At 52.6% G+C, this 23,118-nt stretch overlaps 1 protein-coding gene across 1 annotated transcript in view; it reads left to right on the forward strand.

The window, feature by feature from the left end:
• SCTR (secretin receptor) overlaps positions 1–23,118 on the forward strand; it is a 79,490-nt gene that overhangs the window by 25,990 nt on the left and 30,382 nt on the right. Inside the window, exons 2-5 of the mRNA XM_031651181.1 lie at positions 1,887–2,000; positions 12,764–12,770; positions 16,717–16,824; positions 21,939–22,042. Coding sequence (XP_031507041.1) covers positions 1,887–2,000; positions 12,764–12,770; positions 16,717–16,824; positions 21,939–22,042 — 333 coding nt within the window. The remainder of the gene's footprint in view (positions 1–1,886; positions 2,001–12,763; positions 12,771–16,716; positions 16,825–21,938; positions 22,043–23,118) is intronic.

Genomic DNA, 23,118 nt, shown 5'->3' on the forward strand with positions numbered 1-23,118 from the left:
GGAAACTTAGGGCTGAGAGGTGGGGAAAGAATGAGCGTTCTATGATCCTAGAGCTGGCTGGGCCCAGGTGTTTCTGCAGCAGCCGGCCATGACTGATCACAAGCTCTGGGCCAGGGGAGGTGATGTGTGTTTTTCATGGGGAACATAAACCCTGGTCAGTTGGTGTCAGGGAGTTGGGGAAAGGAGCAGTTGCTGACAGTTGGTAGATCCTTTCCGACAGCACTAGTGAAGGGTGGTAACGTGAAAGATCCAGAATAGGAACTAAACAGAGGATGACTTAGGCTTGCCTCTGAGCCATTTGACCATAGTGCTACCTTAGCCGTCCTACACTGTCCTTCTCTGGTCCAGAGCTTTTGTTTACTTGGGCCAATTTGGAGTGTGGCTTTGTCTCCAGGAACCTCTCTCCCTGCTCCATTATGTTGGAATTTCCATCTGCAAATCGCTAGTGGAGGATTGACAAGTGGGTATAAGACCTGGCCCTCAACCTCTTGGAAGGCTGGGTGGATGACCCTGGTCATATCCCCTAACACCATGGGTCTCAGTTGCCTTCCTTTTCTTTTTTTATTGCATTATTTTGAGACCTGATTAAGTTAGTGTCTGTAAAAGGACTCTAATATTAAAATGCCACATCTGTACTTTGTAGGGAAAGTAGGAGTGCAGTGTATTCATCTGTTCAGTTGTGCATTCATATATTCATTCATTATACTTACCAAGTCTCAGGCACCAAATAATGGAGCCATGATAGGAAGCCTACTCTGGAAAGAGTAGTGAATGACTTCTGTTTGCCTCTGAGCCTTTTGACCATAGTGCTACCTTAGCTGCCCTTCTCTGGCTCAGAGCTTTTGTTTACTTGGGCCAATTTGGAGGGTGGCTTTGTCTCCAAGGACTTCTCTCCCTGCTCCATTATGTTGGAATTTCCAGAGACTATGGGCTTCAGCAAGAACCAGGTGAGACCCCACAAGGAAGAGGACAAGAGCAGTAGTGTGTGAGCTGTGTGCCACTGGAAAGAGTGAGGAAGTCACAGCTGAGTGCCTGTCCCTCCTCCATCCTCCTATCCAACTCCTCCCTGCAGTCGCTGTTCTCGGTGGGATGTATGCTCTCTTCTGTGGGACGAGAAGATGGTTAAGTGTACGTTTCAAAGAACTTGTCTGAATCATAAGTAGGTTTTCAGGCTGGACACAGTGGCTCATGCCTATAATCCCAGGAGTTTGATACCAGTCTGGGCAACATAGTGAGACCCCCTTCTCTATTATATGTGTGTGTGTGTGTGTGTGTACATATGTGTGTGTGTGCATTTGTGTGTGTGTGTAAATCTGTATCCAGGCATGGTGGCCCATACCTGGCCTGTAGTTCTAGCTACTGGGGGCACTGAGGTGGGAGGATTGCTTGAGCTCAGGAGATCAAGGCTGCAGTGAGCTATGATCACACCACGACACTCCAGCCTGAGTGACAGAGAAAGACCCTGTCTCTAGAAAAACAGAAAACAAGACCAAATAAAACAAAAAACACTAAGCTTTCAAAAAAGAAAAGACTCACACAGTTGGAGTAGCATAAAGTAAGTCCCACAGACAAAGAGTAAGGTGCTGAGAAAGCAAACAGCTTGTTGGGCTCAGGAGCCTCGATAAACTTAAGAGCAAAATTTGCAGTGGACAAGCCACAGATGATTTACACATCCCAGCTTTCCCAGCTGTGTTCTGAATTCTCCCCAGGAGTGGCTGCCACCACCTTTCCTGCGGACCAGGAGATCCTTGCAAGGCAAGGGCTTTGCTTTACTCAAATCCCCGTTGAATCCCCATTGTCTTGCCCCATTCTCCCCCATCAAAAGTCCTTGTGTGGCAAGATTGAATTAGTGGCAATGATGAGCATCCCTGGTTTTGGACTTGCAGACTGGAGCCCTTCCCCGACTATGTGACGTGCTGCAAGTGCTGTGGGAAGAGCAAGACCAATGCCTGCAGGAACTCTCCAGAGAGCAGACAGGAGACCTGGGCACGGAGCAGCCAGTGCAGGTATGAGGCTTGCCACAGCCCATGTCCTCTCTTGGGGGTGGAGCATGTCCAGTCCCGCTGGGCAAGAGGAGCTTGTCCTGGGCCAGGATTGGATGTGGGAGGCTGATCTAGCTTTAATTACTCAGACAATCAGTTGGGGGGGCCAGGGCTGGAGTGGTTCTGGTGAGCAGATCACATGGACCCCAAAGCCAGATCCTTACCACTCTTCTTTTCCTGGGCAAGTGAACATAGCCAGTGTTTTCCTACCATCAGCTTCTGCGTGCTGACTTGGCCAACTTAAGAGCTTGGTGGGAATTTCTTTGCAAGGCAGTTTTCCTCTCATTCATTCTCCCACCTCCCTGCCAGCTCCATGAGTGAGGTAGTAGGAAAGGCAGCCTGGGTCCACAATAGTGTGGGCTGCCTACTGGGTGACACTCACTGGCTGTGTGAACACAGGCAAATTATTTATGGAGTCTCTATTTTCTGATTTATAGAATGGAGGTGGCCAGGCGTGGTGGCTCACGCCTGTAATCCCAGCATTTTGAGAGGCCGAGGTGAGTGGATCACCTGAGGTCAGGAGTTCGAGACCAACTTGACCAATATGGTGAAACCCCACCTCTACTAAAAATACAAAATTAGCCAGGCTTGGTGGCGCACGCCTGTAATTCCAGCTACTAGGGAGGCTGAGGCAGGAGAATTGCTTGAACCCAGGATGCAGAGGTTGCAGTGAGTCAAGATGGTGCCATTGCACTCCAGCCTGGGCAACAAGAGCAAAACTCTGTCTCAAAAAAAAAAAAAAAAAAAAAGAATGGAGGTGATAACTTCTTCAGGATTATAATGATAAATGAGATAAAGTGTGTTAAATACAGATGCCTTGTAAATATTGCTAATTTAAATGTTAATTGTTATTATTAATCAACACTTTAAGAGTTAATTTTATATTTAAATGTTAACTTTATTTTTATTCCCTTCCTAAACGTCTTGTCTTTGCTGTCTGTCGTCTAAGGATAAGGAGGGGTGTAGCATTAAGAACACACTGCAGGGTTCAAATGAACATCTGTACACGGATGTTCGTAACAGCCCCCTCCACAAGGATGAAGAGGTGGAAACAGCCCAAATGCCCATGAACTGATGAATGGATAAACAAAATGTGGTGTATCCATCCAGTGGGTATTATTTAGCTTTTAAAAAGAATGAAGTGGTGATCCGTTCTACAGCATGGACAAACCTTGAAACATAATGCTAAGTGAAACAAGCCAGATACAAAAGGACACACATTGTGGCTGGGCGTGGTGGCTCATGTCTGTAATCCCAGCACTTTGGGAAGCCGAGGTGGGCAGATAATTTGAGATCAGGAGTTCAAGACCAGCCTGGCCAACCAACATAGTGAAACCCCATCTCTACTAAAAATACAAAAATTAGCCAGCATGGTGGCGGGCACTTGTAATTCCAGCTACTCCGGAGGCTGAGGCAGGAGAATTGCTTGAGCACGGGAGGTGGACATTGCAGAGATCATGTCATTGCACTGCAGCCTGGGTGACAGAGTGAGACTCTGTCTCAAAATAAATAAATAAATATTTAAAAAAATAAAGGAACACACTGTATGATTTCACTAATATAAAATGTGCAGATGAGCCAAACCTATAGAGACAGATTAGTGCTTACCAGGGCTGAAGGAAGGGACGATGGGAAGTGATTGCTTGAGGGGTACAGGTTTCCTTTTGGAATTGGTAAAAATGTGTTAGAACTAGATAGAGGTGATGTTTCCACAATATTTTATTGTGAAGGTACTAAATCCACTAAATCGTACACTTTAAATCGTTAATGGTTAATGTTATGTTATATGATTTTTCTTGAATTTAAAAAGAGAGAAGGAAAGAAAAACAGAGCCCAGGCTTTTATATTAGACAGACTGATCTTGAACAAGGCCTCAGTTTTCACATCTATTTTATGGAGTTGGTGTGAAATGAAAAGCATTCATTTTATATTGATCAGTTTTCACATCTATTTTATGGAGTTGGTGTGAAATGAAAAGCATTCGTTCAAAGAATGCTTAGCTTAGCAGCATTATGTGGTGTCAGCGTGAGCGGTCGAGATAAGGAGCGCTTGACCTGGCCTGGGCCTCCATGAGGGCTTTCTTGAGGAAATGATGTTTGAGCCAAGGTGTGTGGCAGGAGCTGGTGGATACACTGAGCTTCGGACCATGATAGCAATCTTGTTTGTTGCATGATTACACAGAAGCTCATCGGCCCTTGGGAGACTTTCAAAGTATCCTAAGATGTCGGCCAATATTCCTGGAGATTCCTCTCTTTTGCCTGAATGTGTGGCGTCTGTTCTCATGGTCGTATAATGGCTGCTGTACCTCCAGGGAGGAGAGGAGAATACCTACATTTCTGGCAGGAGAGACCAGAAGAAAGCTCACTAGTCTAGGCAAGGGATGATGATACACTGGGACTAGCCAGGATGTCATTGCTTGACACTCTCCCGGTGACTTCTGCATATACTGCATCAGCCGGAATAGGACTGCATGGCCACCCCAGCTGCAATGGATACTGCAGGATGAGTTTATAGCTGTGCATGTGACCACCTGGAGCAAAACCAGGTCCTCCTCGTAAGAAAGAAGAGAAGGATGGCAGTGGGCAGGCTTTGCCATTGTCACCACGACTCAGTCTGAGGTGAGGGAGGCATCAGGATCAAGCTGCATTCATGAAATTGCACTGGCCAGGCTGCAGTGGCTCAGTGCCTGTAATTGCCTCCAGCAGCTTTGAGAGAGCCGCCAGAGGCATGGTGGGTCACCTGAGGTCAGGAGTTCGAGACCAGTCCTGGCCAGACAAGGTGAAACCCCGTCTCTACTAGAAAATACAAGCAGATTAGCCGCTGTGTGGTGGTGGAGCGCCTGTACATCCCAGTTACTCCAGAGACTGTGAGGCAGGAGAGATCACTTGAACCACAGGATGGCTGATGAGCTGGATTGGGAATGAGGTGAGAGACGGAGAATCCAGGATGGCCCCCAGGGGTCTGACTTGAGCAATTGGAGGAAGAAGTAAAGGAAGATCAGTATTTTGGAGGAGAGGAGATAAAAAATCACAAATGTAGTTTTAGACGTGTAGAGGTGAGACTTCAGAGTGGGGATGAGGGCTGGGGATAAACCTCCGCATAGGCGCAGGTGAGGCAGAGGTTGCACCAGGAGAGTACAGGAGCGGGAAGGGAAGAGGACCCAGGAGCCAATCTGGAGCTCTCCCAGCCCCCATTTGTCAGGAGCAGCTGGAAGCAGAGGAACATGAGGGTGTGTGATCAGCAGAGGCAGCAGCATGGATGCTGCAAACGTGCTTTAGCCCATGCACTCGGCCACTGTGCGAGGGACAGGGACAGAACAGACATCTCTCCCATAGTGTGAGCCTTTGCTTTCCCTCTACCTGACTGCACTTTCCCTCTGGCTCTGACTGCACTTCGGGAGCCAGACCATGGTCTTACGGCATTCATGGGGGCACCAAAGAGAGCCTTCTGATTTCCTGCTACCCCCAGCAACTGTGTCTGGGACAGGAAGAAGCAAGGCACCAACAAGGCCAGCCTGAGGTGCAGCCGAGTCGCGGGTGCCCCCCACCTCCTCTCCCTAAGGACAATGCCTGAAATTCTGATGACAGCAGCCCTATGAGATAGGGCCTAGAATGCGGAGCCTCTCGGGGGGCTGATGGTGAACTTTCGTTTACACTGAGAAGTAAGGGATGGTTATTTTAACACGAGATGTGTTTAAAATGTCCCACTGTTCTCCAGTGGTTCCAGGATGAGGCCCAGCTCCTGACGTGGCCCCTGTCCACATCTCCACCCCAAACACTGCCAATCAGCTCAACTCTCAACCAAACTGCTTGCAATTTCCTGCCTGTCCATTTCTTTCCTGCCTCCAGCTTTTGCACATGCAGACCCCTCTGCTACAACACCATTCTCCATCTTCTTCCCTCTGAAACCGCCCGTCTTTTCAGACTCCTCTAGGAATGATGTCTGAGTGTCCATAGCTCCTCTGGCCAAGTGAGTCACCCCGACTCCTGTAGGAGACTGTTTTTTTCTCCTCGCACCTCTGCACTGCACTGTAAACGTGTGTTTCTTGGACTGTCCCTGCCCCAGCCTGAGGCAGCAACAGTGTCACCTTCCTTCTTCCCCAGTGTTTTTGACACAGGGCTTGCCAGACTGAGTATTCAGTGTGTGTTTGTTGACTGACTTACTGAGTGAATGAGGGCAGATACATGCCAGAGAGCAGGGAGAAAAGAGGAAGCAAAAGACCGCCAGCCCCAAGGAGAGAGTGGGAGATGAGATGGAGCCTTGGAGGCAGGCGAGGCCCCTACAGAGGACACAAATGCCCCCAGCTGCCCAACTTGTCACAGATTAGCTGAGGCGAGCAATGTGGTCCTGGTCACCGGTGGAGGGATGCTCTCCAGGGTCTGGCTTTGGGGGAGAGAGGGGAGTCCCTGTTTTCTCTGGTCCTCCGCTACGGAGTGGTGAGCCGGCTCTGCCTGCCTCACTCAGGCCCTGACTAGTGACCATGCTGGCTGGGGTTCCTGCTCCCCTCTGGGCACCCGGAATTCCTGCTGGGCTGTCACAGTTCGAGGAAGAGACTCTCCCCACCGTGGTGGGACTCATGGCTGGATCTGGTGAGATGAGCAGGGCCGAATGCCAGGCAGGAAGCAGACAGAGTCAGCCGGAGTCGGTGCCACTCTTCCTTTCTGGGCCTCTTGGGTAGAGGATTCTCCCCACTCCTCAATGTGCCCATTTTAAAGTGGGGAAGATAATCGGATCAACTTCATGACGCTGTTGTGGGGAATAAGTGAATTACTACCTGAAGAAGGCAGAAGCTCCTCTCACGGCCTCTGGCCCAGCCCTTTGGTGCAGCCAGGCTGACCTCTGCCACGAATGGCTGGGGTCCAGTTAGGCGCTCAGCCCTGCCTGTGGGTGGTGCCTCTTCTGCGAACCTCTTGCCCAGTCACCTTACCAATGCCAAGTGCACATTCATATTACTCCAGGAAGTTGCACCCACGTCCATGTCTCAATTCTGGGTAGACTGATCTGAGCAGAATCGGTCATCTTTCTTCCCTAAGGCTCCCCATGCAGTGCAACAGCTCTTTCTGCCAGGTCCTGACTGTGCATCCAGGGCCGAGAAAGCTCACTGGGGATTCCTGCTTGACTTCTGCCTCACACTCACTGGGGGCACCTGGGCAAGCCCTGACTATACCCCTCTCCTCCGGACCTTACTCTCCCTGAGAAAAGGGCTCCCCTGGCTTTGCAAGAGCTGCGGTGTCTGGCCAGGCCCTGGTGGCAGAACCAAGGAGGGCCAGCATGCAGCTGGGTGAAAGGGTGGCTCAGCTGACCCTTGCATCACAAACAGCTGTCACTGGGATCTGTTTTGCATATTGACCTTCTGCAGTGTGCATTTAGGAAAGGGGATCTGTTACTTTGAAAACATGGTTTTAAAGCCCTAAAGATGTCCAAGGACTCTGCCTGCTGGAAAAGTCTCCAGGTCTGCCGCACTGAGGGGGTCAGAAGCCGGGGCCAAGGGCTCCATCTGGGACTGTGGAGCGGGTGTGATGTCTGAGGAAAAATCCCCTAAAAGACTAAGAGGAAAAATGCCCAAGGCCTAGATCTGGTGCCCAGGGGGCCTCTCTCAGCACCGAGGCTCTATCCCGGCACCCGTGTGGAGGAAGGGACTGCTGGGGCTCTCCGTTGAGGGTGCAGGGTTAATGGTTAAGCTCCCTGGGGTAGAGGTTAATATTTGAACGCCAGACGAGTTACAGGAAACACCACTCAAGGAGCTGTCATCGAGCCCGCCACACTTATCACAAATAAAAAATTAACTCTTCAGCTATTCCGGGTTAGGTGGCCAAGGTCTTACTGGCATTTTGTGGGAACATTTCACGGTCACCCTAATAACTGCATGGCCTGCCCCACAGGGCTATTTATTACTTTGTTTACAGAAGTCAATACCCCCTCAGAGCTGGCTGGTGGAAGGGCCATGGCTCTCCCCAGGGAAAGAATGTTCCAGAAGGACAGTGTGGTGACATGAAAGGTGTGGGTTTGACAGTCAGACAGACCTGGGCATGTGTCCTGCTCTGTCACACAGGTGCTCTGTGACCTTGAGCAAGACGCTGGTCCTCTCGGAGCCTTAGTGTCCTTGCCTTCAAGTGGGGTCATGCCATCCCCTTTTCCTTCTTGTCTCTGCCTGCTGGTTGCCCACTCCCCAAAGCATGGGTCCAGGAAAACAGGCTTTTTATTTTGTACCTTTTTTATTGAGGTGAAATTCACATAGCATGAAATTCACCATTTTAAAGTGAATAATTCAATGGCAGTTAGCACATTCATAATGCTGTATGCGGCCACCAGCTCTATCTCATTCCAAAATCTCTTCATCACCCCAAAATAAAATCCCTGTACCCATTAAGTCATCATTCCCCTCCATCCCTCTCCCCAGCTGCTGGCTATTACTAATCTGCTTTCTGTCCCTGTGGATTTGCCAATGCTGGACATTTCATATCAACGGAAGCATTTGCTATGTGACTTTTTGCGTCTGTCTGCATTTGCCGAGAATAATGTTCTTGAGGTTCATCCACAGTGTAGCATGAATCAGTTCTTCACGCGTGCTGGCTGTTAGTGCCGTTTTCTCTAACATTCCTAGCTCCTAGCTCCTCTCTGGAGGCTCCTGGCCCCCGATGCCCTCTGGCAGCCACGCCCTGGACCATCCTCCACGGCTGCCCACAGCTCACCTCTGCCCATTCTTCCCTTGGCACCACTGATCTTGGCTCATTTTTCCAAAATATGTTAGCTTATGTTCGTATAACATTCTAGACAATTTAAATTTTTAGTTCTTAAAACAGCTGTGCAATAAGCACTATCATTACTCCCATTTCATAGATGAGAAAACAGTCTCCAAGCAGCCCAGGATCACACAGAGCTGACACAGGACTCAGCTTTGCCATCCAGTCTAATCAAACACAGCACAACTGAGCTGTGAATGACTGATAACCTTACCCTCCCGAGATAAGGGTTTTCCATTAGAGAAAACAAACAAAAAAGACGAGATCGCTGCTGGCAATTAATCCTTAATTTGCTTGAAAGGTGGTGTGAAATGAAGAGCTTTAGATCAGGTGAGGAAGAGTTCTTCGGTGGATGAGGAGGGTTCCGTGAAGGTGGCACACACTTTGTGCAGTCTCTGGAAGGAGAAGGACTTAGCTCCCCGTGCTCAGAAGCTGGCCTGGGGCTGGCCTTCTGGACATAGATGGGCCAGCCTGCTCCAGAGAAGTGGCTGCTCGGTCTCAGGGCTGGAAGGGTTCTTCATCTCATCTAGTGCAGACTTCATTCAGTGTCTGATGCTCTTCCCAGTCTCCTAATTCCATGACTCCCTGCTTGACTACTTTCAGTGATGGGCACCTCATCACTCTCAAAAGAGTTCATCCCATCAAACAGCTTATGATTCCTGGTTCCAAGACTCTTTAGCTGTTTCTCCTGTGATGTGCTTTTAAATACCTTTGTTGCCCTGGGATTTCAGCTCCTCTAGCCCCATCCTGACCACAGCTCCTGTGTGTCCAGCCATCACAAATGACAGCGACACCTTCTCGACTTAAGACTGTAGGTCAAGCCATTAGCAAAGTTGAGGAAAACTCACCAGGCTGCCCCTTGGATGGCCTGGGGATGGGGCCAGGGCTGAGCCAAGAGAGGCAAAGGGAGACACGATGCAACTGGGAAACAGGCCGCTGTGCAGGAACTCATCCTAAGCCACTGTGGATTCTGGGGAGGAGAAAGGGATGAGTGGGGGTGAGCAGGGGTGGAGGTGCCTGAGAGATGGATGTGGCAGTCCGTAGGCAGAGGAAAGAGCAAACACCAGCGGAACCAGAAGGTAGGAGAGGACAGACACAAGGGCAAGACAAAGAGCAGGTGTGGCTTCCCTGGTGACCCCATCAGCCGACGAAGTGAGCACCAGGGACATGGAGGGGTGTGAGTGGCCCAGTTCAGCATGGCCCAGCCTGGCCCCATGCCACTGCAGCCTGACACATTGCTCCAGAAATAGCCCCAGATTTTTATCAGGCCATCTGAGCTTATTTATAAATAGAGGACTGTAGGATGGAGGCTCCACGCCGGGTAGACACAGGGCAAACTCCCAGGCACTGTCCTGCCCTTTCAGATGGCCCTTCCCCTCTCTCAGCCCTCCCCCCACCCACCCAGACCTGCCTCTGGGGCCACCTCTCTATCCCTGTGGGCAGGCCAGAGGAAGCTGACATTGCTGGGTCTGCTTCAGACCAGGGGCTCCACAAATATAAAGACCACGAATCTTTACCTATAAACCCCTTTGGGTGAAACTAGAACTTTCTCCATTTTCTGACCTTAATTCTGATTACATTCTCCTGGGATGGCAGACATTTCTGAATCTTCCCATGCAGTTTTCCCAGGGGGCTAGAGATACACGTAGCACCACCGTGTTCAGGGGAATCTCGCCTGCAGCTGATGATGCTGTCAGTCACAGGTGGGGACTGGCAGGGCCATCTATCCTGGGCCACTGGCCCCTCCTGTGCTTTGCTGGGAGGCATGGGCTCGGCAAGGCTGTGTGTGGTCTGCCTGTCTAGACCTGCCCCCACAGCCATTTCTCCTCTGGGCCATCCCACCTCCTCAGGGCTGGCTGGGCAGCAGGGTATTTGCGCCCCTTCTGGAACCTTCCATGTCCCAACTCATCACTTCCCCTCCATCTCTCCCCAGCCTGTGGGAATTCTTGCTCTTTTTCTGTTTTTCCCAAGTGCTTTGATTATTCCAGAATACCTCTTCATCCCCCAGAGGCCTTTGGAAACCCAAGCCAGGAAGTTTTCCTGCCTTTCTCTGTGACTTCAATCTGAAGAGGAAGGAGACAGAAAAGGCAAGAAAAACAAAAAACAAAAAAACAAAAACAAACAAACAACAACAACAACAAAAAAAAAACAGGAAAAGAAAAAAGAAGAGATAGATGGATCAGAAAGTATTCCACTGCACCCACGTATCATTTAATTCTCTCAAAAATCCTGGGAAATATTACTGTGCCCATTTTACAGATGAGGAAACTGAGGCTCACGGAGGTTAAGTGTCATACCCAAGGTAGGCTTGGGTCCAAAGCCCATTCTATCTTCACCACACCACCTCCCTCAACCTGGTATCCCATGCCGTCCTCCTGGGCCACGGGCACTGGGGCAGGCAGCCCCTCCTCCCCAGGCAGTGTTTGTGGGCTGGCATTGTCTTCTCTTGGTTCCCCACTGAAACTTCCCAGCCTTCCATCCCACCCCCTCCAGCCAGACAGTTGGTGGCAGAGGTGGCCATCAGAGACAACAAGGGGTGGGGAGGTCTGCTCTTCACATGCTTTGGATGTGCCTGCCCACACAGCTAATGTATATTTCTTCTAGCCCTGGCTCTCCTGGGGCGGTGACCCCTCCCTCGTGGCTCAGTAAGTGTGGCACTATTGACAAAGCTCCCCCATCCGCTACCTCAATGAATGCTGCTCACCCCCGAGCCAGGCAGTGAACTGTGCTGCTCTGGAACTAAAACTGCCCAGGGAGACCCCAGTCCTGGGTTGCGTCCCTTCCCTGCCATGGCTGCCTGGGAAGGCCAGAGCCAGGACAGCTATCCGAAGCTAAGCCAGGAGCGCTCTCCCCTGCCTCCCATTCATGCTTGGCTTGGGGGACGGGGGAGTCCAAGAGTGGGGTCCGAGATGCTGCATTCAAAGCCTGGAGACAGTGCAAGGCAGTCTCCACAAGCACCGAGGAGGCCACAGGGACTGCCCGGTTCCCCCAAGCCACATTCCCTCCAGCCCGGCTATAGCCACATGCCTCCTGTACTATGGTTTCCTTCGCATGTTTTCCTTTCAATCAATGGACTTTTAAAAAACTTAGCCTCATCCTAAACAACAGTAGCTATAAAATCACAGCTGTGATATGCTAGTTTTATAATGTTTCTAATACACATTAAATTTTCTTTTCAAAAGTGCAACTATGAAAAAATGTTCAACTATATACCAGCCAAAAGCACAGGCCTCCAGTGAGTGGTGAGCTCACCTCACGCTGGGAAACCCCGGGTCTGTTCTGTGCCTTCTGTGCCCAGATGGTGGATCCAGGGCTGGAAGAGAGCAAGGCAGTGTCACTGGTTCTCAGGAAACGAGCAACGCTGTGTGGGGCTGGCAGTCAGGTCTTTTGCCACCGAGGCCAGCCTGGAGGAGGCAGCCTGTCCCAGACTGGCGAGATGGGAAGGCTGAGTGGGATCCCAGCTCCATTATCACCAGCTCTGGCACCCACGCTTGTCACTTCCCCCTCTTGGAGCCTCAGCTCCCTCATCTCTGCTGTGGGGCAGTGACCCTACTGACCCTTGGGCTGCGGTCAACCTCAGCTCCGGGACGTGTGATGTGCATCCAGCACAGGCCTGGCATGGCCTGTCCCCAGGCGTCCCTAGGGGCCCTGCCTGACATGACCCAAGTTAGGAAGCCTCTCAGACGTGCTGGCACCGTTCACATCTGTCTGGCCAACCAGCCAGACAGCCAGCCTGCGGCTGGTGCCCTGGCTGACCTGGTCAGTCCAGCCAGCGCTGAGTCTGTTTTTCCCCAAGTGAGGCAAAGGTTCCTGCCTTTTTCCATGCTCTGGAAATGCCCCAGCTGCTTCCAATGCAAGAGAGGCTGACCCAAGCCGGCAGGGGAGCTACAACTTGAAACGAGGCGTCCTGCTGCCACCCTGAGAGGGCCGCATAGGGAAAGAGGGCCCCGGGTCAGCCTCCGCCTCCCGAAACTCCAGGTGCCAGGTTAGGTCAGCATGGAGACAAACAGTGGGCTGTCCGTAAAGGGTCCTCAGGACCAAGTCCCTACCCCACAGGCATCTGGGTAGGCCCAGGGTTACCCGGCGGGCCTGCTGAGTTCCCGAGACCCTGCTCAGGCCCAGCCAGCAGCGTCCACAGCTGGAATGGGAACAGGCAGCCTCGGGATAGTGGCGGAGCCCTCCCTGGGGAGTGCGCAGCAGAGAGAAGCTCCCGCTCCTCCTCTTGCAGGTGAAGCTTCTGGAATATCCAAGGGGTTCCTCATCTCCCATATGCCTCCAAGGACACAGACCCCTGCTCCTTGGCCTCATAGATGCTTCCACTGTCCTATGAAAGCCCCGCCCACACACGGCCTTCTGTGTCCCTCTCCAATTCTACCATGCCCTTGCTCATGGCCGCCCTTGTGGTTCCTGGGACTGCCCCACCTCCAAAGCCCCCACAGGCATCCTGATTTCAGGACTGGGTTCCTTTCTGGGCCCTCCCACTTCTCTCCCACTAGGGGGCTGGGCCTCTCTTCAGGGAGAAACAGGCCACACCTGCTGTGGCTTCCCCGCTCTAGGCCAGCATCCTCCCTGACCCAGGCCCTGGCCCTGCCTACCCTACCCTTCCCCACCCCCCCACCTCTCTCCAGTTCCCAGAGCCTGGCTTGAACAAGGAGGGCACTAGGCAGCTGGGGCCAGTGTCATCTGGAGACAGGTCAGGTGGCTGGAGGGCTGGGTGAAGACAGCTCTCATCCCCTCCATTCCCTGGCTGTGTGGCCTGGGAAACCACTTCCGGCTCTGCTTGATTGCCGCATTTATGAAGTGGGGGTAGAGCCAGGCACCTCGGGAACTGGGGGGCACTGCCATGGGATTACATGAGCTCAAGTGTGGGACGCACAGGGCTCTTCCCCATCGGCACCACACCAGAGCTGGCAGGCCCTGAATGCAGAATGTAGAAGTCAACTGGGTGTCAAGGTGAAAGCCCGTTTACGAGGGGTGCCTGGCGGGGACTGGTGCGGGAGGCAGCGGTTCCAGCTGGCGTCCCTTCATTTGTTCATCTGCTGTTTGCTGAGCACCTGTGCTATGCCTGGCCCATCATAGCCCCAGGAGCCTGCTCTCCTGGGCTCTCTGCCTGGTGGTGGGGGAGGCATCTGTACCCAGGCACCAAGGTGAAGACACAGCTGGCAGTGACCCCCCACTGGTGGGTCTGTGACCGCCTGTCTCACTGCCTGTGAATTACTCCTGGGAACCAGCGGTAGCGCTGAGCCTAGAAATGAGGAACGCTCAGCGGTGAGGAGCAGGGAGGCTCAGAGTGGAAATTCTCAAAGCAAGTCCTGGAACCGCTGCAGCAGCGTCTTTGGGGAATTCTTAAAATGCAGATTCCTGGGTCTGGCCTCACAAGGAGGATCTGGGGCCTAGAGATCTGCATATCTCTGACAGGCACCCAGCTCATTCTGATGTAGACTGGAGGCTCACGCTTCTGCAATGGGACAGGTCGCCAGGCAGATTTCACTTAGAGGGAATGATGGGGTCAAGGACACTATGGATGCTCTGGGTCTGGTCAGATTCATGCCTGAAAATAGATTCTTGCTCCTTAAAAAGCTGAGCATTTGCCATCTGGGTACTCCCGCGACATCTGCACACCGCATCCATCGCCCAGTCCCCAGAGCTAAGGATTGCCACCATTCAGGAGACCCAGCCTAGTCCAACCTCCTGAGTCCAGATGAGAAAGGAACAGGCCTGGGGAGGCCAGTGGGAAAGGGGTTGCCAGTCCCAGTGCCTGCTCCAGGCAGGCTTTTGAGGTGGGCTTTGAGCTCTTCCTCTGGATAGCCTCAGGAGGGAGGGGCTGGTCCTCCCAGAAGAGACGAGCAAGCGAGCAGGGCAGCTGGCAAGGTGGGGCGGGCCTGGAGCCCGGGTCAGCCGACTCGAGTCCTGGCTCTTTCTTTTTGGGCTCTGCCCTGTGCCACGTTCCCCAAACTGGAGGACCACTGACTGCGGCTCACCTCATGGGTGTCCCTCAGCTCATTTCCAGCCGCTTCCAAGCCTGGCCCCAGCGATGACCTCTCAGAGGGCACGGGGAACAGAAATCTGTCACAAGAAGCAGTTTCCCTGCGTGGCTGCCCTCGGATCAACTTTGGGAGAATTGGTGGGTGGTTACGTGAAATGATGTCTTAAAAGACAGTACAGTCACAGCTCACACACAAATGTCAAAAGAATACCTGCCGAACAGCTTGTTTAATTTGTGAGGGAGTCAGCAAGATCTTATCACTGGTTCATAGAATTCAAAGTACCTGATATGGTTTGGCTGTGTCCCCACTCAAATCTAATCTTGAATTGTAGCTCCCAGAATTCCCGTGTGTCATGGGAGGCACCTGGCGGAAGGTGATCGAATCTTGGGGGCAGGTTTTTCCCATGCTGTTCTTGTGATAGTGAATACGTCTCATGAGATCTGGTGGTTTCATAAAGGGGAGTTTCCCTGCACGTGTCCTCCTGCCCACTGCCATGTAAGAAGTCCCTTCGCTCTTTCTTCGTCTTCCGCCGTGATTGTGAGGCCTCTCAGCTATGTGGAACTGTGAGTCCATTAAACCTCTTTCCTTTATAATTACCCAGTCTCAGGTATGCCTTTATTAGCAGCATGAAAACAGACTAATACAGTACCGTACCTATAAGACAGAATGGTAATATGAATTTACAAATAGATGCAAAGCTGGCTGAATACACAGGGAGAGAAGTGAAATTAATCGTATTTCAACTGGACAATAATGATTGTGCCTATGGACGAGAATCATTTGCATTGCTGCCAATCATCTAGAAGTTACAGAGTTGCAGAAAAGCTCGAAGACAACAAAAGGCCCGGCACCCCATTGAATCAGATAATACAGAAAGCTGTACTTAGACAATGCCTAGTTTTGCACTGAAAACACCTAGTGATTTTTTTTTTATTCAAGTCTTTCAGTCTTAATTTTATTAAAGTCTTTCAGTTTTCGGAAGTGGGCCAAACATCTAGCTCTGAGCTTCCTAGCAGCCAAATCAAAGAAGAAACCAGCTTCAAATGCAGTGTCTATGTATACTAGCTGTTCACAATAAGTTCAGCTCCTCACTGCATTGAGACCAGATTCTCCTTCTGGGAGGGGCCTCATCAAGGGAACTCAAGTGATGTAGAAAGCAACATCCTCAATAATATTCTTGCCGCAAATAAGTGGTGACCCTTGTGGAGCTGTGTCCATAGGCCAGGGCAGTGGCTCTGAGTGTGGTCCCAGGACGAACGGCATCAGCATCACTTGGGAACTTGTTAGAAATGCAGATACTCAGGCTCCACCCCAGACCTACTGAGCAATCTGTGTTTTAATAATCCCTCTGGGTGATGCTAATGCAAGCTGAAATTTGAGAACCGTGGGGCAAGAGTTCTCAACCCTGCAGTCAAACGTTAGAATTACCTGGAAGGCTTTTAAAGGACATGATGCCTGGGCCCACCCAAACCAATTTGTGCAGGATCCCTGTGTGCCACACCGGCTATGTCTATTTCTAAAGCTCCCCAGGTAGTCATACCATGCAGCTAGGAGGGACGCCCACTGCTGCTTAGTCATTTAATGCAAACTGATTGGCCAACAGATGTGCCATCTGCTCCAGAGAAATCCAGACCTTCACTTGCAAAGCTTATAGGAGAGGGTGCCTTCCTTCTTTCCTTCTTCCCTTCCTCCCTCCCTTTCTTACTTTCTTCTATCTTCAACACTGAGCACTACCATGTAGATGGCAGAGTCCAAGGGTCCGAAGAGGAAAAGGTGCATTAGACACTATTGGTTCCTGGTCCCGAGGAGTCAGCACCTACTGGGAACTTTGGAAGTAGTCTAATGGGAATTCCAGGCAGGCGAGGGTGTCGGCGATGTGGACAGCATGTTAGGGCAGCCCTCGGTCCATCCCCCATCCTTGTCTGATGCTGCTTTTCTTGGCAGGTTGTGAGGGGATGTGGGACAACATAAGCTGCTGGCCCTCTTCTGTGCCGGGCCGGATGGTGGAGGTGGAGTGCCCGAGATTCCTCCGGATGCTCACCAGCAGAAATGGTAACCACTCAGCCCATGGGGCCTGGCAGAGAGGCTGGGGGGTGGCCCTCTGGGTGGGGCCTCGGCTTAGAGGCAGGAGGCCAAGGAACCTTTTCTGAGGACAAGTATGGGTACAATGATGGGGGGAGATCACTGCAAAGAATTGGAAGCCTTGCTTGGGAATGTGGGGTGGACTCAATTCTCAGGGTCTCAAGCAAGGGGGCGGGAGGCAGTGCACTGGGGAAGGCAGTAAGGGAGCCAGCCTGGGCCTGCTTCTGTCTTCCCCAGGCCCTTCCGTTAGGAGCTCTCTTCCTTCCTTCCATGTTTCTGCCCCCTTAGCAACTAGGGGCCTTGTTCCAGTCCCCATGTCTGGATCCCCTCCTGGCAGTGGCAGGCTCCCTAATGGCCTGGCCTTCCAGAATTCTTCCTTCCTCTGTCAGGCCCTGCTCAGAAACTGGCTCCCTGGGAGCCCCTGGCTTCCTGGAGCAGGGGGTTCTCTTACCCGAACACAACTGCAGTTTTAAGAATTTTCCTAGTTGACTCACATTGATTAGAAGTCGACCATGCACTGGGCATTTTTATATTAACACATGGGCTCATTTAGTCACCATAAACCGCCCTGCAGATCACAGGCCTTTTCCCTTGATCCGGTAAAGAGTAATAATAACAGGAACTGAGAAAAGCTGTGCAGCTGCCCCTCTTTCCTGGTCCATTCAGGACAGGAAAGCTGCCTGATGAAGCCTGAACAAGAACAGGTGATTTAACACTAAAACCCACCAGCCTTTCAAAGTCAGGCAAGGCAAAGATGACCATGGGTCAGAGACTGTGGGAAGGCAGGGCAGATTCTTCTCACCATAATTCTGCTGTACATATGCACATGTGTGCACACTCACACACATATCTGGGGAACATGCTGCTCCCTCGAAGCCTCACTCAACACCCTACGCTATGGGAATTGGGGAGGTTGAGGCAGACAGGCTTGAACCCCGCTCCTCCACTTCCTGGCTTGGTAGTGCTGGCTGCTGTAACAGACAATGCCCCATATCTCAAAGCCTTCATGCAAATTTGTCCACAGAAAGTCCAAAACAGGCCGGGTGCGGTGGCTCACGCCTGTAATCCCAGCACTTTGGGAGGCTGAAGTGAGTGGATCTCCTGAGGTCATGAGTTCGAGACTAGCCTGGCCAACATGGTGAAATCCCATCTCTTCTAAAAATACAAAAATTAGCTAGGCGTGGTAGTGCACACCTGTAATCCCAACTACTCAGGAGGCTGAGGCAAGAGAATCACTTGAACCTGGGAGGCTGAGAGTGCAGTGAGTGGAGATCGTGCCACTGCACTCCAGCCTGGGCGACAGAGTGAGACTCTGTCTCAAGAACACAAAACAAAACAAAACAAAAAACAAAAAAAAAAAACCCTCCAAAACAGCAAACAGGTGTTCCTGATGGGCATGCAGCTCTCCTCCACACGGTGACTCCAGCACCCCACACCTCACAACTGTGGTGTCACGCAGTTTCCAGGCTGACTGGCAGAGGGGAAAGGACCCTGAGGACCACATGGCAGAGGTTCATAAGGGGCCGGCCTGGGAAGGACCCCACTCTGCCCACATTCCTTCGGCTAGAACTCAGTCACATGGCAACATCTAACTGCAAGGGGAAATGTCTTTTAGCTGGGTGCCAGTCAGCCCCAGGATCCAAGTTGCTCACTGTTGCTGAGCCTCAGTTTTCTTGACTGTAAAATGAGGAAAATAAGTAGACCTGCCCTGTAAGGCTGTGCTTGGAAATAAATTTTGTCCCTTCTCCCCTACTCCTCTCCCTTCTTTTCCTTTTTCTCCTTCCCACCTTCCTTCCCTCACCCCTGCCACACACACCCCTGCAAGCTTACCAACTTTACCTGCCAGCGTGGCCCCTCCATGCCTGCCTCTGGGGTCCTGGGAGCTCAGGACACAGGAGATGAGTCCAGATGTGGGGGACCTGGAGCCCCAGGCTGGTCAGGTGCAAGGTCAGGTCCAGACTCAGCTTTCTGACTCCCATGCAGTGCTCCTCCACAGCTGACGGGGTTTTCTCCTGATGGAAAGGACTGGAAGCTCTTCTCCTTTACAGCCCTCCCTTTTCAGCCTTCCCAGAGCCACAGTGCCTCCGCCTCCCCCAGCACGGTCCCTTCTGCCCTTCTGCAGAGGGGACAGGCAGAGCTGGTGCTCACGGCCGCAAAGGGACCAGGTGCCAGTCCTGTCACATTTTTTCTCAATTAATTGCTTGAACCCCTCCCTGCCTCATTACGTAAAGGCTCAGTGTCTCCCTCTTGAGGCTCCCCCACCCTTAGATTGCTCATGGTCCACCGCAGGAAGCTTAGGGGGTCCCGGTATGTCCGCATAACGTGAGGATGGAAGCTGGGGTCCTGTGCAGACTCTGCTGCAGTTTCTTCTCGCTGCCACATGGTGTCGCTGTGGGGCTGCAGGGCCACTCCAAAGGCCTGACTATTGGGCTCTGGGCTCGCTCCAAGGTGGTGGGGGCCACGTTGTTCATACCCAGCCTCGGGGTGGGTGGCCCAGAGCACAGGTCAACACCTGTCTGGCCTCAATTTGTCACCAAGAACTCCCACCCACCCCACCTTCCTCCCCATAGATCTACTTCTGGGTCTGATTAGACCCCTGCCCCTTCATCTCCCGGCAGGAAGGCAGGCTTCCCCAGGTGGTGCCCCCAACCCTAACCCCAGGGGGAGCGCCCAGTGAGGACAAGGTGCTCTGGAAAATGAATTAATTTCCCTTCGGGGCACCTACTACATGGGTCCTGACGGGGGGGTGGGGTCCATGTGACTAGAGAAATCGCAGGCCGATTCTGCCCCCAGATGTTTCCGTTCATGCCCGGCCTAGAACGCCCCCTCAAGGGTGTGTTCCTTTGATTCTGAAAAGGACGCTGGTCTTCCAGAGTTCCTTATCAAAAGACACATTTCCCCAGCGGTGTCCCCTTGGCCCTCTTTCTCTTCCTACTTAGTGAGGATCTGGCCTTAAAGCTGTCATGTTTTCCAACCTAATTAGGGTCCCGGAGCCTTTTGAAAATCAGATAAAAGCTTTGGACTGGCTTTCCCCAAACTGCATATATATATATATACACACACACACACAAACATGCTTTCGGGTTCCCCTGCGGTGCACACTGGCCTGTGCCCGGTTAAGGTTCCCTTACCTATTAGGAATTCAGCCCTGGGGAAGTGGGGAGGCAGCTCTGCAGCTCTGCAGGGTGGAAGGCGGGGGCCCTGCCCTGTTAGCAGCTCTGGGCACCTGGCCTGGGTCACATGCAGCATCTGTCTTGGGAGTCCTGCTGGGTCAGTGAGGAGAGGGCCCCAAACAGGCAGGCCTGCTGCCCTGGGCGAGCCCACAGGGAACCCGGTCTCTAGCCATGCACTGTCTGATAACCTTCGATTCTGGCCTTGGGGGAGTTTGTGTTCCCTTAAATCGCCTTCCCATCCACCCAGCCTAAATTTGACCACCGTTGTTTCCCATCTGACAACCTAACTCCCTTGATTTAATTCCAGAAACCTCCCACCCCTCCCCTAAATTCCAAGATTCCAAGCCCCACCCACTCCTGCCTATTTTAGAAAGGCCAAAAAGAGAGGGGAATGATGCCTCGGTGCCTGCTCTGTGCCTGGCACCAGCCTGGGCATTTTCCATGTGCTCTCATGTTCCCTGCTCACTCTTGCAGTGTGGGTGATGATTTTGTGGCACAGAGAAATGACACACCGAAGGTCACACAGCGACCAACAGGCTGCACTGGGTTTCAAACTCAGATCTGGCTGCTTCTAAACCCGGGCTCCAGGCCTCCTGAGGCTTCACAGGGCAGGCATGCCCAGATCTCAGAGGACACGGTTTCCTGGTACTAACGCTGCCCCTGAGACTTCAGGAAGAGGGCCCGGTGGGAGGGCAGAACAGTGACGGCATACACTGTGGCTGGGCACCAAACTCAATTCTGGGCCCTGATGTTCTGGCCTGTAAAATGGGCAGCAGCACCTCCCTCAGTGGGGCACTGTGAGGATTAGACCCTAAACCCTGTGAGCCAGGGGCCCAGTCCCTGAGGTCTGTGTAAAGAAGCATGCCACGCTCAGTGAGAGCAAAGGGGTGGCAGGGCTCCCACCCACAGGACTCGGCCATCAGCACCGTGCACGCTGCAACGCCTACACCGAACCGAGCTGGGGAGCCAGATCCCAGCCCTCCTTGGCAGCTTAGAGTACAGAATGCAGCCGGGCCATTCCGCCCGAGGAGGGAAACTCCTCAGGGTGGCCTTCCAAGACTTCCTTCCTGGCTGGTGGCTCCCTTCCGCAGGCTGGGCTCCTGCTGTAAAAGCTCCAGCGGGGAAGCGTTCTTCTCTTCCCTAGGAGAAGAGTTCAGGGCAGGCTCTTCATCCCCATTCAGTTTGCCTTTCTGTCCAGCCAGCCAGCCCGCGTTTGATAAGCAGAGGCTCTGGGCCAGGCACTGGGGAGGTGGGGAAACCACGGCCCACGTGGTGAGAGGGCCCAGCATGTGGCCTCGTGCCAGGGGTGGGGGGCAGTGAGCAGCTGAACTGGAGGACTGTGGTGGTCTCACGATCTATTATGCAGAGAAATGCAGAGGGGTGGCCTACAAGTCGTGGCTAAAGGACCCTCCACCCTTCCGTGAGGGGCGCTGCCTGGAGGGGTTCATCTCAATGGCACTCTGGTGGGTTTCAAATGGCTGCATGAGCAGGGCGTGAAGTTCCATTTAAAACAGAACTTCCGTGGAGCAAGATGAGTAAAAATAAGAGCCTAAGAAAAAATCACGATGGGAGTGGCCAGGTGCTGGGCAGCCACCACAGATTCTCCAGGGGACCCACCTGTTAACCGGTGGCAGGGTCTGGGGTCAGAAGCAGCACCCGGCTGGGGTGAGAAGGGGGATTGGCACGTGGTGTGTGCTTAAGAGCGTGGGCTCTGGAGCCCGAGCCCCAGGATTCAAATCACTTTCCCCCTATTCACTAGGGTATGGTTTTGGGGCAAGTTCCGGAACTGCCGTGTGCCTCGGTTTCCACACTATAAAGTGGTTGTAGCAGCTCCATGTTACAATAGATGTTACTGTGAAAATCACAGCGCCTGGGCCCACGGCTCACCTACAGGATTCTTGGCACCCACAGGTTCCTTGTTCCGAAACTGCACACAGGATGGCTGGTCAGAAACCTTCCCCAGGCCTAATCTGGCCTGTGGTGTTAACGTGAACGACTCTTCCAACGAGAAGCGGGTAAGCCTGTCAACCTCCACCCCACAAACCCGGGGACAGGAACCTGTGGGGTGAAGAGGCCCTGGGAGAGGACAGGGTGGCACAGGCCTGGGACAGTGGTCAGGATGTAAGGGCTGCCCCCTGTCCCCCCGCCTCCTACTCGCACAGGTGTCAGTGGGTCTGCCTCACTGCCCTGGTCTATCAACCCGGAGATGAGGGTTAGGAGGACCCCAGGCACAGGTAGGAACTGTCACATACCACCGCGAGACTGGAGGTGCTGTTTCATTCAACTGAAAGAGACACTAACATGGTGGCTAAATGCTCAGAGCCAGGCTGGTGCGTCTGAATTCCGACCTTGACCTTAGTGGGGCTGGGGAAGATTTAATCACAATGTGCCTCAGTTTCTTCATCTGGGAAATGGTGTTGATAATGCTGACAATGTAGGCTTGTCAAGAGAACTAAGTGAATTAATATATGTGCATGCTGAGATGGGTGCCTGGTCACAGTAAGTGCGTGGTAAATGTTTGCTTTTGGCTGGGTGTGGTGGCTTACACCTGTAGTCCCAGCACTTTGGGAGGATGAGGTGGGAGGATTGCCTGAGGCCAGGGCAACATAGTGGGGTGACATAGTGAGACCCTGTATCTACAAAAAATGTTTAAGAATTAACTGAGCATGGTGGTGCGTGCCTATAGTCCCAGCTACTCAGGAGGCTGAGGCAGGAGGGTCGCCTGAGCTGGGGAGTTCGAGGATGCAGTGAGCAGTGATTGTGTCGCTGCACTCTAACCTGGGCGGTGGGGGACAGAGTGAGACCCTGTCTCTTAAAAAAAACAAATGTTTACAGCATTCGAAAGAGTCTCCTGGCTGATAAGCAAGGAGGGAGTCTGGCTGCAAAGCTACCCGAGCTGAGAGGATGCTGCCTTCAGCAATTGGCTGACCTTTTCTGGGGACCTCCAGAGTCTTCCTCTGAGGGTGGCCATCAGGACCCTGTCTGGGCTCAGCTCACTCTGCATCACTGTCCTTTCCCAGGATGGCCCTGTCTCTCAAATCTCATGCACACCATGCCATCCTGCCTGCCACCTGGGCCTTTGTCCCTGTTA

The sequence above is a fragment of the Papio anubis genome, chromosome 10, assembly GCF_008728515.1.
Source record: "Papio anubis isolate 15944 chromosome 10, Panubis1.0, whole genome shotgun sequence".
NCBI lineage: Eukaryota > Metazoa > Chordata > Mammalia > Primates > Cercopithecidae > Papio > Papio anubis.